Genomic DNA, 12230 nt, shown 5'->3' with positions numbered 1-12230 from the left:
ATGCTTGCAGATGTCTCTGCAGCTCTAGCTGCTGCTTGCTTGAGATGTTGTTTCCCAAACAAGAGTGTGTGTTGCTTCACCTGTGAGAGGCCATCCAAGGCTAACTGTGAGGCTGCTGTGCCTTGTTTTGCCTTCTGTGGAAATACAAATCTGCTAAATTATGGTAACACCCTCAGTTCTCAAAAGAGTTCACAGTAGAGCTCTGTATATTAGGCAAGTAGCATAGATTAGGGCTACATTTGCATAATAAAGACTGGTGCCACTGCAATTACACCTGGCTTTCTGCAGTCCCCTAATTACAGACTTTCTGGTCTGTAAACATCATATTTGCTAACCTATTCGCATCTTATCCTTACAGCTGGAATGAATACCAGTAACAGGTTGAGTGCACGATGTAGCAACAGCACTGGTGTCATTTGTAGACTTAGCACAACACCATGAAAACTGAGCTTCTGGGCCTTTTTTTGCCAGATTCCACAGTAAGCCTTACTGCTGTCCACAAATACACACCTGACCTGTGGCAGCAGCTATTTTGTGCTCAAAACATGAGTTAGTGCCTTATAAAAACTACTGACCTTTAAGGTGTGGATGGGTTTATCTTTTTTCCTGATGAAGCAATTAACTCTTGATAAAAAAGTCTTACCTGCAGAGATGTATTCCAGATGCTTAATGCAGTGACAGCATGCACACATGCCCAGGGAACACTGCCAGTGCTAACAGTGACATGGCACTAGCCTCACATGACTTGGCTGGGAGGGGACAGCTGGCTCCTGCTTGGCAACACACCCCTGTTGCCTTTGCCTAAACCCTCATACAGTTTCCACAGCAGTAGTGAAAGGTGAGGAGTTGAACTCTGGGCTCTGAATAGACGCAAAGGACCCCTCCTAGGCTGCTATCAGCAGGAGATGGGCAAAGAATTGGCAGCCAGAGTTCAGGAGTGTATTATCTTGAAAAGATATGATAGAAACTGAGGAAATCATTAAAAGGCAACATCACATGTCTGTGTAAAGTGCAATTACAAGCTTTTCCAGGCACTGGGGTTGCCTTCAGATCTCTGCAGAGCTTGGCACAGTGGGACATCCACCAAACACAACAACTAGCACTGTGCACAGTGTGGGTGATATGCATCTTTTCAGGTGACCAGGTAAGTTGTCTTTACATTTTCCTTTCTATATGCTCTATATTTCTCTCAGGAGAAATATATGCACTATAAGCGTTGATTCCAGTGAAGTAAGGTCTATAATAGAAGATTTGAGCAGGAGTGAAAAAGGAATACCAAGAAGCTGTGGTAGGCAGCCAGTGCCTCACAGCAGACATAACCTGTTACTGAGCTGCCCCTGCCAGCAGCAGGGCTGGCTGGTGTCAGGAGGAGGAGGCATTGCAGTACAGCATTGGGTACAATATCAGCAGAGGCAGGCACTTGGGCAGCCTCAGCCTGGGATTCAACTGTTCAAGGCTCTGAACAAACTGCTAAGAAAGCTGGAATGGAGCAAAGCCCCCAGAAGGAAGGGTTTATTTCACCTTGACATACTTTGAGCATTAGTACTGTTTTCTTGCAGACAGTGGGCACGACTACCTCTGTGACAAGATAGGTATACAGTGCACATTACATAACATAAAATGCATCTCTGTGGTTGGGAGATCTTTTGAAAATGAAGATAAGATCAATTTGTCCTGTGGCATGTTATTTAGGCTGTTCTGTTCAGGCTAGCAGCTTATTTGCAATTGCTACCTCTATGTGTTCTCCATCAGGTATGTTAGAGTACATTCTTTCAACAAGGTTATGGTTGGCAAACTTGATGTATTGGAGGGAAAAGCACCACAAACAAATCTCATCAACTGGCTCCAGTAATTCACAAAATCTAATGGTGAGGAGCTCTAGGTCTGGGGAAAGACACTGACTTCATTAGCAGATCCTCATGTGAAGCAATAGCACCTTAGAGCATCTCTCACACTACTGGTTTTGTGACCAGAGGAGACAAAGTTAACTCATTTGGTGTGTTTTTTTTTTTAAAGCTGCTGTTAGCATTTCCCACAGGAGTACATGCAAGCCTAGTGTCAAAATAAGGGGTTCAAGTGTCAGATAACGTTTTGCCTGATTTGGAGGAGCTTATTTCCCAGAGCAGTTTAACATCATTTTCCTTCCATTAAAATATGTAGTTTGGTGGACTGCTTGTCCTTTTCTGCCCATGAGTAAGCAGGAGCCCAAGCTGAAAAGTGTCCAAGGCTTTTGTCTCATGCCCTTTGACCTGCATACTGACACAAAACTTAAGGAAACAGAGCTGGAAACCCCTTTAAATGAGCAGAGCTTCTTGTCAGAGTGTGCCCAGAAAGCTGTCATTTCAAAGCTTAAGTGGAACCTCCTGGCTAATACAGGGACTTCTTTTTGGCAGTGTATTCCTCCTTTCTGAAGCACTGCAAGAAGAGTGCTCCCAAGAGGTGTGCTAGCATCATAAAGGTACAGAATACCTTTCTAAAGAATCATTTCCCAGCTGTTAGACTTCATGCTTCAGGTGCCTTTCTGCCTTCTTTGTGCTTTCCTTTATTACCTTAGGCAAGAGTTTTCCTGTGCTTCAATATTCCTGTGTGTGTGAAAAGCAGAAGGGCTTAAATTCTGCAGTCCTCAGGAATATGGCCTTCATGTTATTATAATGTATGTGTTTGTTCTTAGAGACTGGGTGAAGCCAAGAAAATCTTGAGGAATGTTGTATTAGCTTTTGCTAATTATAATTTATGGTAAAAGTGCAGCAACAAGAACCCAGCTATGTAATAATCCCTAGGACAGCCACAATACCTCCCGAAACACAGAAATCTTTCCGTAGCCATGGACAGCAGTGAAGCCCCAGAAGCTACTTAAAGCTTGGGTGTGATTTTTATATTTTAACCAAAACTTGCAACAAATGGTCAAGACAGAACCAAATGCAGGGAAATTTATTACTGGCCACCTGCCAGTTTAAGGACTTTAAACCCTCAAATTGCGCATAGTGGGATATGAAACAAAGATGATTTTCTTACTTACCATGTTCTCAAGCTGTAATTTACAGTTCCTCTGCCATGTGAGCAAAGGCCATGTGGGGCTCTACTGTGTTAATCCTTCATGGCACAAACTTGCATCCTTCTAGTCAGATTTTTTATGTCATCCTCATTAGTTTAGCAGCATGACATAGTTCTGGAAGAAGGCAGGTCTCATATCACCGTTTCCTTGCAGTCTGTGAGGGGCTGGAGCTCCTACTGAGTGCAATGTATTCCTGGGCCAGATCAAAGGAGGCAGCCATACCACACCAGTGCAAAATCAGAAGCTTTGGGTTTGGCTCTTCTCCCATTTTTCTTTGTTGCCCTTGTATCCCTGTTAGTCTTGTGGGACAATACTAACTCATCAGGACATAAGGAGATTTTTCTCTCAAGAGCTCAGCTTTGTTCAATGGCCAGCATGAAGGAGGGAACAGAACAGGACAGAATAGAGTAAATACTGCAAGTTGAGGGGATCTGCTGTTGCCAGCAGCATATTCTTCCACTTTCCAGCTATACAAGGTTCACTCACTTACATCACTTTTTATTTCAGAGGAAAAAAGACTCTGGATATTCCACCATGGCTGAGCATCAGAAGCAGGTAAAGACTCAAGGTCATCTTTAAGTGTTATGCAGGTGCTTTGGAAGGATGGGGGTGCTGAACCATCTTCCAAGAGAAGCGACAGGCACATCTATGCTCTGATCACTTTAGCACAACTAGGAACTCACCTCTTAGCACTACAGCAACATCTTCCCAGCATGTTTTCCCTTCCAGTGGGCTGCAGCTACAGCACCAAGTGGAGGAGGGCCTTTTACCTTTGCTTGCATGGCAGGAGACTACAACACCCAGAAGCAGTGCCCTCTAACTGGGCCCAGTCCTCAGAAGTGGTCCTGCTAACCATTGCTTCCATACTTAAGGAATTTGCCAACCTGTACATGCCTTTTAATGCAAAATGCCAAGCAATCCACAGATCAGAGCTGGAAACTGCTGTGCTGGAACTGTTGGCACGAAGAGAAACAGGGTGGTAGACCTTGGACTTGATGAGCAAGATTTGTTTGTGTAAACTTACCAGCTTCTACAGCTCATGTAATTATACTGTAACTCTACCATAATGACTTCATTACATACAATAAAAACACAGCCTCAAAACAAGACAGTTTCTACCCAAATGGCTTTTAAAATAGCTTTTGCTATTCTCTCTCCTGTCTCAAAGCAGGACACACGTAGTGTTTGATGAGTACCAGGAGTTACTAGTTTTTGGAACTTTGAGTTGTTCAGCTGTAAGATGCTGAAGAATCTGAAATACTAATTAGTCTAACTAAAACCTCTGGCATTTGCAAAATATCAGAGGTTTTCTTTGGCACATTCTTTCTTCATCCCAGGAGAAACAAGGATTCATAGGATACAAGTCTATTAAAAAGCTCTAGGTATTTGTAGCTTTTGTATCCTTTTTTCTAAAGAATATGGGGACAGTATTCCAGGGTCTACAGATTAAGAAAGCCTTCTCTCACATAAGCATACATGAGGCATAACATGAATGCAATGGAAAATATGAAACTGCTAAGAGAGCAGATCTCCAGTCCAGAATCCATCATGCACTGCCTGAAGCTGGAACAGATGGCTTTTGCCAGCCTTGCATTTGTAGCTCAGTACACCCAGTGATGATGCTGGCAACTGATTGCATCCCTTCTACTATAAACCTACAGGGTCACAGGCATCAAAGTGTAGGTCAAGAATCCTTCAAATTACCTCTTTCACAGTTGCTAATTTGATTTAAAAAAAGAGAGAGAAAGGATAAGAGGACATAATTGTTTGTTTTGAAGTTCAGTGCTAATGAGCAAAGTTCTGTTCTGGGACAGATAAATATTGCTGACAATTTCCGGGCAATGTTCAATGTTTAACGTTCTTTAGCTGTTGCATTATCTTAGAGAAGCTCTTATCACCATGTAGAGAGGATCCCTCTGTGTTGCCTTACCCTAAACAAACCTGCATTCAAGATTTATTAGTGAGCTGCCTCTCTTGTTTGTCCTCTGCAACAGGAGACAAGCAAGCCACAGCAACTATGAATCATACTATTTTAACTTGTCTGTTTGTGCAGCACAGTTAAACACAGTTAAGAAACAGGAAGGATGGAACAAGGCACTAACTGGTTATTACGCTGTATTATTTTAGAATTGCTTTGATTCTTTACAAACCATTTATCCTGCAGATAAATATAATCATAGAATCATAGAATCATGCTTATTTATCCAAGAAAACCCAAATTGAGGTTGCTGATTTCCAGAATCAGTTCCAACTTGAGCTGTTCTAAAAAAGACAGGCACTTGATGATACATTTGTCAGGGATCTGCTAAACAACTTGGGTTTGAATATTTAAATGCTCAACTATATTGAATACTGCTTCTTGAATGTAATTAATCCTGGAATCAGGTAGTCTTACTGGCAGTTTTCTGACTCTCTTGCAGTTACTTTGTATAGTTAAATTCCTTACTGTGGCAAGAGTCACACTAACATCACAGCTGCCCTTATGCTGTACACAGCAATACCTTCTTCAGCAGATAACATTTTGGTGTCTGAGAGCAGGGATTTAGAGAAGTTCATGCTTTTGAGAAGCTGAGTGGTTTAGCTCCTTGTTAATGTGCAGTTGTTCTACATGGATGGCACATGGTACCTGCTGGCCAAGTTGTACTCTCAGTACTAGAGCCAAGTTATACCAGCAATGGCCCAAAGGCACAGCAAAGTAAATGATGCAAGGAAAGGTAATATCCTGGATTAAACCTCTGTTATACCTGGGGGGGGAAAGGCAAGCTTTTGAGCATGTGAGCCTTACTTCAGAACCTGCCTTCAAAGCAAAGAGGAAAGTTGAGAGGAATGGTGGATTAACTGGAGCTGTTAGATCTCATGAACACAACAGTTTGACTGCTGTGGGGAGAACACATACTGTACACTGGCAGGGAGAAAACAGAGAGTGCGGGAGGTGATGAGATAGAGCACCATTCCTTACCCCCAGGTCTCCCTTTCCTGCTGCTCCAAGTTATCCAGAAGCAAGTAAGAGTGCTCCAGGTACTGATAAGTCTGTGAAACGAAAACAAAGAGGGAAACAAAACCATCACTGGGCTTTTCTCTCTCTTTAGTAATGCCAGAGAATGTCCACGTCAGTGACACTTTAGGTCTCTGTAGGCCTGGCAGACAAGATGTGTGTGTGCTCTCTGCCTCAACTACACACACTGTCCTCCAACAACTTGGTTACTGTGTTCTCTTGAGAGTTTGTGGAACAAAACCAGACCATCACAGGACTGCCTTCACCTCCTGCATTTCAAATGTGAACAGTGCTGGTGCAGGACACAGCAGCATGTGCTTATTCTTGTTGCTTGTTCACAGGAAGAGAAGCTCTGGAATGCCCTAAGTATCTCTGCCTACGTCTTTGGTACAGGCCTGCTCCTGTTCACTGCCTTAGTGAACTCTGTTTCTTGGTAAGCTTCTTCAAAGGGGCTCAAGGAGAAGCTTTCTGTGGAGAGGGTGAAAAGTGGATGATGAAAAGATGAGCAACTAAGAACACATGTTCCCACAGGTTTGTGCAGAATTTCTGGAACACTCCAGGCCGGTTCTGGCAAAACACATGGCTAAAATGCTACCACCATTACGAGGGAGATGAGTGGACCATCTTTCTCCTTGGTGAGTTTTAACAGCTCTCTGCTATAGGAGGAAACATCCATGCATTACCTCTGAAAAGGGGACACGGACATGCCTCCCTAAACTCACTCTCCCTCCCACAACACCTGTAGGCTTCAAAGCCAGCCCCGGCTGGTGTGGTCCAACTGTGCTGCTTCACCATTAGACCTCCCCTAGGCAGATTAAAAAGTTTATGTTTGCACTGCTGCTGAAATGGTTTCTCTGTGAAGACACTTTGCTCCTGTGAGAACTCAGTGAGACATTAGAACTAATTACTGCAAGTTAAAGTAAAATTAGTGAATTTTACTCTTGCTGCAGCAGCTATAGAACTCTTCTCTGCCTGTGCGTAACAGCTGGTGAACAGGCGTGGCAGGGATGTTGCAAGGTCTCAGGAAGCAACTCAACCTTATCCTGCTTGTTTTTAGAACCCACCCATGACAGATTCCCCCAGCCACCCAGAAAAGACTTGTCTTAGCATCAGTTGTGACAAGTTTCAACTTAAGAGACCTTTGTCTGCTCTGATCTCCTCCTCATTCCCTGGGTCATACCTGGATGTCAGAACTTACCCATATGCCATTTGAAAGCACCTCAGGGCAGGGGATATACACCTGGCATATCTGGGCCCAGCAAGGTCCTCTGGATACTATGCTGTTGTCTTTTGTTTCCAATGTAGCTATACCTCTCAGTTTACTCACAGAGCTCTGCCCTTTCCTCACACCACAGGGGCTGCCTTGGTGCCTGCACTGGCTTTCTGGTGCTTCAATGCTCTCCTTCTGGTGGCTGACGTGACAGGAAAGCCAACTTTCATTACTCGCTATCGCATCCAGCTGGGCAAGAATGATCCTGTAAGTACTTCTCACTCTGCCTCTTCTGCTGGCTAAACACTCCCTGTAATCTCTTAGGCTAGGAGTGGAGAGAAGAACCTGTTATGCTTTTCTCTTAGAACCAGACAGGACTCAAAGAGAATCAAGCCAAGTCTTGTATATCCCTTGCAGAGAGGAAGGCAGTTTTCATAATTAGGCTACTGATCAGATCTGGGTTGACTGCTTGTTAAATAGTTAATTCTAAAACTAATATGGAAACTGCCTGCAAATCTTAAAGCCCTTTATCCTTCCAACTCAAACCTGCATTGCTTCTGACTCAGTCTCAAGTCCTGACTTCTCTTTTGCAGGTGGACACAAAGAAATTACGCCAAGCCATCTACACAGCGCTGTGTAATCAGTTCTTTGTCTCCTTTCCCATGCTTGTGCCCATGTTTTATGTCATGCAATGGTGGGGCAACAGCTTCAGCAAGGAATTACCCAGTTTCCCATGGTTTCTTGTGGAGCTAAGCATCTTTACCTTGGTAGAGGAGATTCTCTTCTATTATTCACACAGGTGAGCTGAGCACAGGAACAGAACACTGTGGGGTTTTTTCCATGCCTTTAAGCTTATACCCATCTCCTGCAACAGCAGTAGTCATATTCCCTTCTCTCCCACCAGTCTTGTATTTATATGGGAATACTTAGAGAGAGGTCCTGAAATCCACCCATACAGCATGAGGCCTTGGTGCTACCATTAACTGGAGTTAGCAAAAATGGGTAAAATTACAAAAGTGGAACAGCTCAGAAGTGAAGGAACAAAACCAGCAGGTAGCTTTCCACAAAAGCTGTGACCCAGCATTCTTTGAGAAGAATAGGGCTGACTATCCTGAAAGAATAAAAAGTTCAAGAAGTCAGTGACTGTTCACTTGTCTAGTACCTACAAGACAGGGCCTGGCCCCTGACACTGCTGTATGTTCCTTCCATGTGGAGCTCAAAACCTGCCTCTCTCTTTTCTCTGCTTAGGCTTGTTCACCACCCAGTCCTGTATAAGTACATTCACAAGAAGCACCACGAATGGACAGCCCCCATTGGTGTGGTCTCCATTTATGCTCACCCACTAGAACACATTGTAAGTGCATTCCTCTGTGATAACCCTCCAGGTTCTTCATGGAGTGTGATTTCTGTGGGATGAGGAGTGGCAACTGAAGAAAAGAAAAAGCACCCTTAGACTCTTCTTCCTTGGGAAGAGGAAGCTAATTGCATTGCCAAGAAGCTTGGCCGTAGAAGGGTTGCAGTACTTGTTTATGCTGGACTCCACTGGCTTTAAGAGCACAGATCCAGGGGCCTGCCACAGATATGGAACTGACTGAGTGGTGCCTCCTTGAGCACAGAAAAGGTTGGGAGCACAGGCAGTGCTTTCAACACAAGATGCAACATTTACACAGTTTGGGTTACTGCATAGACTCAGACTTCTGTCATGAATCTCCTGCTGGTGGCTGGCATCAGTATTTGCAGAAGTGGCTGCCAGCACTGCTCCAGTTGAGATGTCTCATGAAAACACATCTCACACCCAGAAGATTCCATTTACAAGGACTGTCTGCTGTTAACAATAGCCATGGGCTGCAGCACCAGCTCTGAGAGTCTCCCTGGCAGCCTTTGGGCAGCAGACTGAGTAAGGCTAGTTGGTGCAGTAAGCTTGGCCTGGGCAGTGACAGCCACTGGTAGGACATAACAAAGCAATGCATCCAGGATCACTGCCCTACCTGCATGGGTCCCCAGGCCATGCTCTCTTACAGCTGGTTTTCCCGAGAGCCACTGCAGCATTATTCCAAGGGGAAGCTGAAAATTCAGACCTCTGACTCCAGGGTGATTCACTGAAATCCCTTACACCCCTAGTTTGATCTCACGTCTAACTTCTGCTGTGAGCTTAGGGAGTTTGTGACTATGTTTTAAAGTGAGTCAAACTCAGTTAGCTCAGAACAAATAATTTATTTGATGATTATGTAATTTCTGTAAGATATTTGCAGAGGGATCTACCCTGTATGCTGTTGCACAAAACTGATGCAATCTATCACCCAGGTGAAACAATTCAGCTCCCAGAGGGGAGTCTGGTTGTTGTGAACCAATTAATAAAGGAGTTTGCTTCTCCTTTCCAGATCTCCAACATGCTGCCTGTGATGACTGGTCCAATGATCATGGGATCCCACATTGTCTCCATTGCTGTGTGGTTCTCCCTTGCTCTCATAACAACGAGCATTTCACACTGTGGCTACCACCTGCCCTTCCTGCCCTCGCCGGAGTTCCACGACTTCCACCACCTCAAGTATGTCTGGGCACTGCTCAGCTCCCCCTTCCCCTCCTGTCTGCTCCCTGGCACCACTGATGGGCACAGCTCCTTTCTGAGGGGCAGGTGGGTTTGCAGAAGTCAGGTACAAGCAGGAGCAGCCTATCCCTCCAGCTTGCCCAACAGCAGGCTGGAAGCTGTAGGTTTTCAAAGCAGTTAAACAGAGGCTGGGATTTGAGAGGACTGCAGCCCACTGCCCACACAGACAACCTCACTGACATCTACCCTCCTCCACCAGCTGAGTTGGAAACTTTCTCCTAAGCACAAACACTGCAGCTGAGGCTGGGCATTTCAAGTTTCCCAGGCTGACACAGGAGGAGAACATGTAGTGTCTGAAGCAGCAGGTACCACTTGGACTTTCCCCAGCACAAGGGGTCAGAGACAATTCCCTGCAATTCTCTCTAGGTTAGGAGTTGCTGCCTGTGATGTAGAATAAAGACCAAGCAAGGCCAAGTCACACAGCTGAAATAAAGGTGCAGAGAGCCTATCTGTCCCCCTCCCCTACACCAGGATCAGTAGCACTGATCAGATAACACCTTGCCCAGAGAACCACAATTAACACTTCCTGGCAGAGATTGCCAGCCTCCTCCTACACTGGAGAGCAGTCTGAGTAGGTTGCACAGGGGTACCTACCATGGCAGTGGAAGAAGTGTTCCTGTCGCCCAGGTGCCCACCGAATGTCACACACATCCTCCCTTGAACAATTTGCCCCTCCTGCAGAAACAGCCAATGTGACAGCTTTATTGCCACCCAAACACTGGGCAACACCCAAACCATGGTGCCAGTTCTTATCACCTGTTTCCTCCAAAGGTCAGCTCATTCCAGGATGTGGGTCACTGCAGAGCTGAGATACTCTCTTGGCAGAGTGGCTGTGCTGGTGCCCCAGTGCTGGAAGAGGGCAGCTCTCTGTCCCAGACAGTAGGGTCAGACATAACAACATGGCTGTCCAGCTGCTTCTGCAGCTCTGAGCTGCCCAGGAGGGAGACAACTTGTTGAGTGTCACTATTTCTGGGTAATGACAGCACCAGAGAGGGGAGCTGCTGAGGAAGTTTCACCCAAGCTTTGCTATAGCTGCAAGGGAGATGGGTGCAGTGGCAGAAACCACATGGAGGCTTATCAGGGCTCTGCAAGGACATGGAAATAGCTAGGTCCAAGCAACCCCAGTCACTTCCAGTGATGGTTATTCTCTGGTTTCCAGGTTCAACCAGTGCTACGGAGTCCTGGGCGTGCTGGATTATCTGCATGGAACAGATACAGTGTTCAGACAAACCAAAGCCTATGAGAGACACAAGGTTCTCCTTGGCCTCACACCGCTCTCAGAAAGCATCCCTGATGCACCCAAGAAGGCAGAGTGACCCCAGCAGCCTGCAGTTCTTGCAGAGCAAGAGACAATGATTGATGCCAAATAATACTGAACTTGGAACAAGTTGTTGATGTTCACACCTAATGAAAGCTGAAGCTGAACATGCTGCTTGAATTGACTGCACTTTGCTGCCTGTTATTTCTTACTTAAGGCACAGCTCCCTCCCCTGCTCCAGAAAGCTATTTTTACATGAAGTTTAGAGGGTTTTTAGCCGTAATTACCTGCACTGTTCCCTGGCTCTAGCTGCCTGCATGCCAACCAGATGCATTTTGGGCCACGTGGCTTTGGGGAGTTCTCAGTATTAAGGTTTTAACACTTCAGTCTTTACAGGTCATGCCTTGACCTTTCAGCATCATTCCACAGAAATAGCAGCAAGATCACTCTAACTACGTGTGATAGGCTGAAATCCACTGTTTTTCTGAGACTCACACCTGGGATGTGGGAGGCAGCCCCCTGGGGAGTCAGCTCTGCCCTGCACACACACAGACCTGACTTCCCCTGAGCAGTTCTTCCTCATGGAAGTGGTCAGTGCAGGTCTGAATTAAGGGCTGTCATGTTCACATCTCCATAAACTATTTTCTGCAATCCTAAAGTTGTTTTCCCTCTTGTGGGACAGGGAAGCTGATCTGGGAGCTGATGGCAGAAGCTCTGGTACATCACCTGCTGCTCCTGAGCCTCACCTCGCTCCCCACACAGCAAAGGGGGCACAAACCAAAACTAACTGAACATTGATAAACTACATGAAGAGACCTCCCAAGGAAAGGAGAGTCCCTGCTGCCCTGAGCTGTGTGGAGAGCAGTGAAACCCAGTAAGAAAGCACCCAACAAAAAGTAGCCATAAGCACCTAAACAGCCCATCTGGAGACATGCTGCAGATCTCCAGGTTCTGTTTTAAGTCTCAATCCTCCCTAGGGGCCTGGGACAAAAACTAGACACTTGCCTCCCACCACTGCCAGACCCATGTCCTAAGCAAGTCCTCCAGGGAGAGGACACACAGGGCTGACCCACGCTGCACTCACCTGCTGTCAGCCCAGCTTTT

At 45.7% G+C, this 12230-nt stretch overlaps 1 protein-coding gene across 1 annotated transcript; it reads left to right on the top strand.

Annotated features, from left to right (window-relative positions):
* The first annotated feature begins 1736 nt into the window (after positions 1 to 1736).
* Positions 1737 to 11221, top strand: FAXDC2 (fatty acid hydroxylase domain containing 2). Its single transcript, XM_054389367.1, has 10 exons — positions 1737 to 1752; positions 2394 to 2458; positions 3563 to 3610; positions 6392 to 6483; positions 6582 to 6685; positions 7406 to 7527; positions 7854 to 8059; positions 8509 to 8614; positions 9642 to 9808; positions 11028 to 11221. Exons 1-10 carry the CDS (start codon positions 1737 to 1739, stop codon positions 11182 to 11184), a joined length of 1083 nt encoding a protein of 360 aa, XP_054245342.1. The 3' UTR covers positions 11185 to 11221.
* The last annotated feature ends 1009 nt before the right edge of the window (positions 11222 to 12230 follow it).

The sequence above is a fragment of the Indicator indicator genome, chromosome 18 (genome assembly GCF_027791375.1).
Source record: "Indicator indicator isolate 239-I01 chromosome 18, UM_Iind_1.1, whole genome shotgun sequence".
Taxonomy (NCBI): domain Eukaryota; kingdom Metazoa; phylum Chordata; class Aves; order Piciformes; family Indicatoridae; genus Indicator; species Indicator indicator.
The sequence above is the reverse complement of the archived record's forward strand: the minus strand, read 5'-3'. Positions and strand labels throughout refer to the sequence as shown.

What these genes read in the sequence shown, in the direction of transcription:
- FAXDC2 (XM_054389367.1), top strand. An exon ending in TGGCTGAGCATCAGAAGCAG is followed by an intron (nt 3,611 to 6,391) that starts GTAAAGACTCAA and finishes GCTTGTTCACAG; the next exon opens with GAAGAGAAGCTCTGGAATGC. An exon ending in CACGACTTCCACCACCTCAA is followed by an intron (nt 9,809 to 11,027) that starts GTATGTCTGGGC and finishes TCTGGTTTCCAG; the next exon opens with GTTCAACCAGTGCTACGGAG.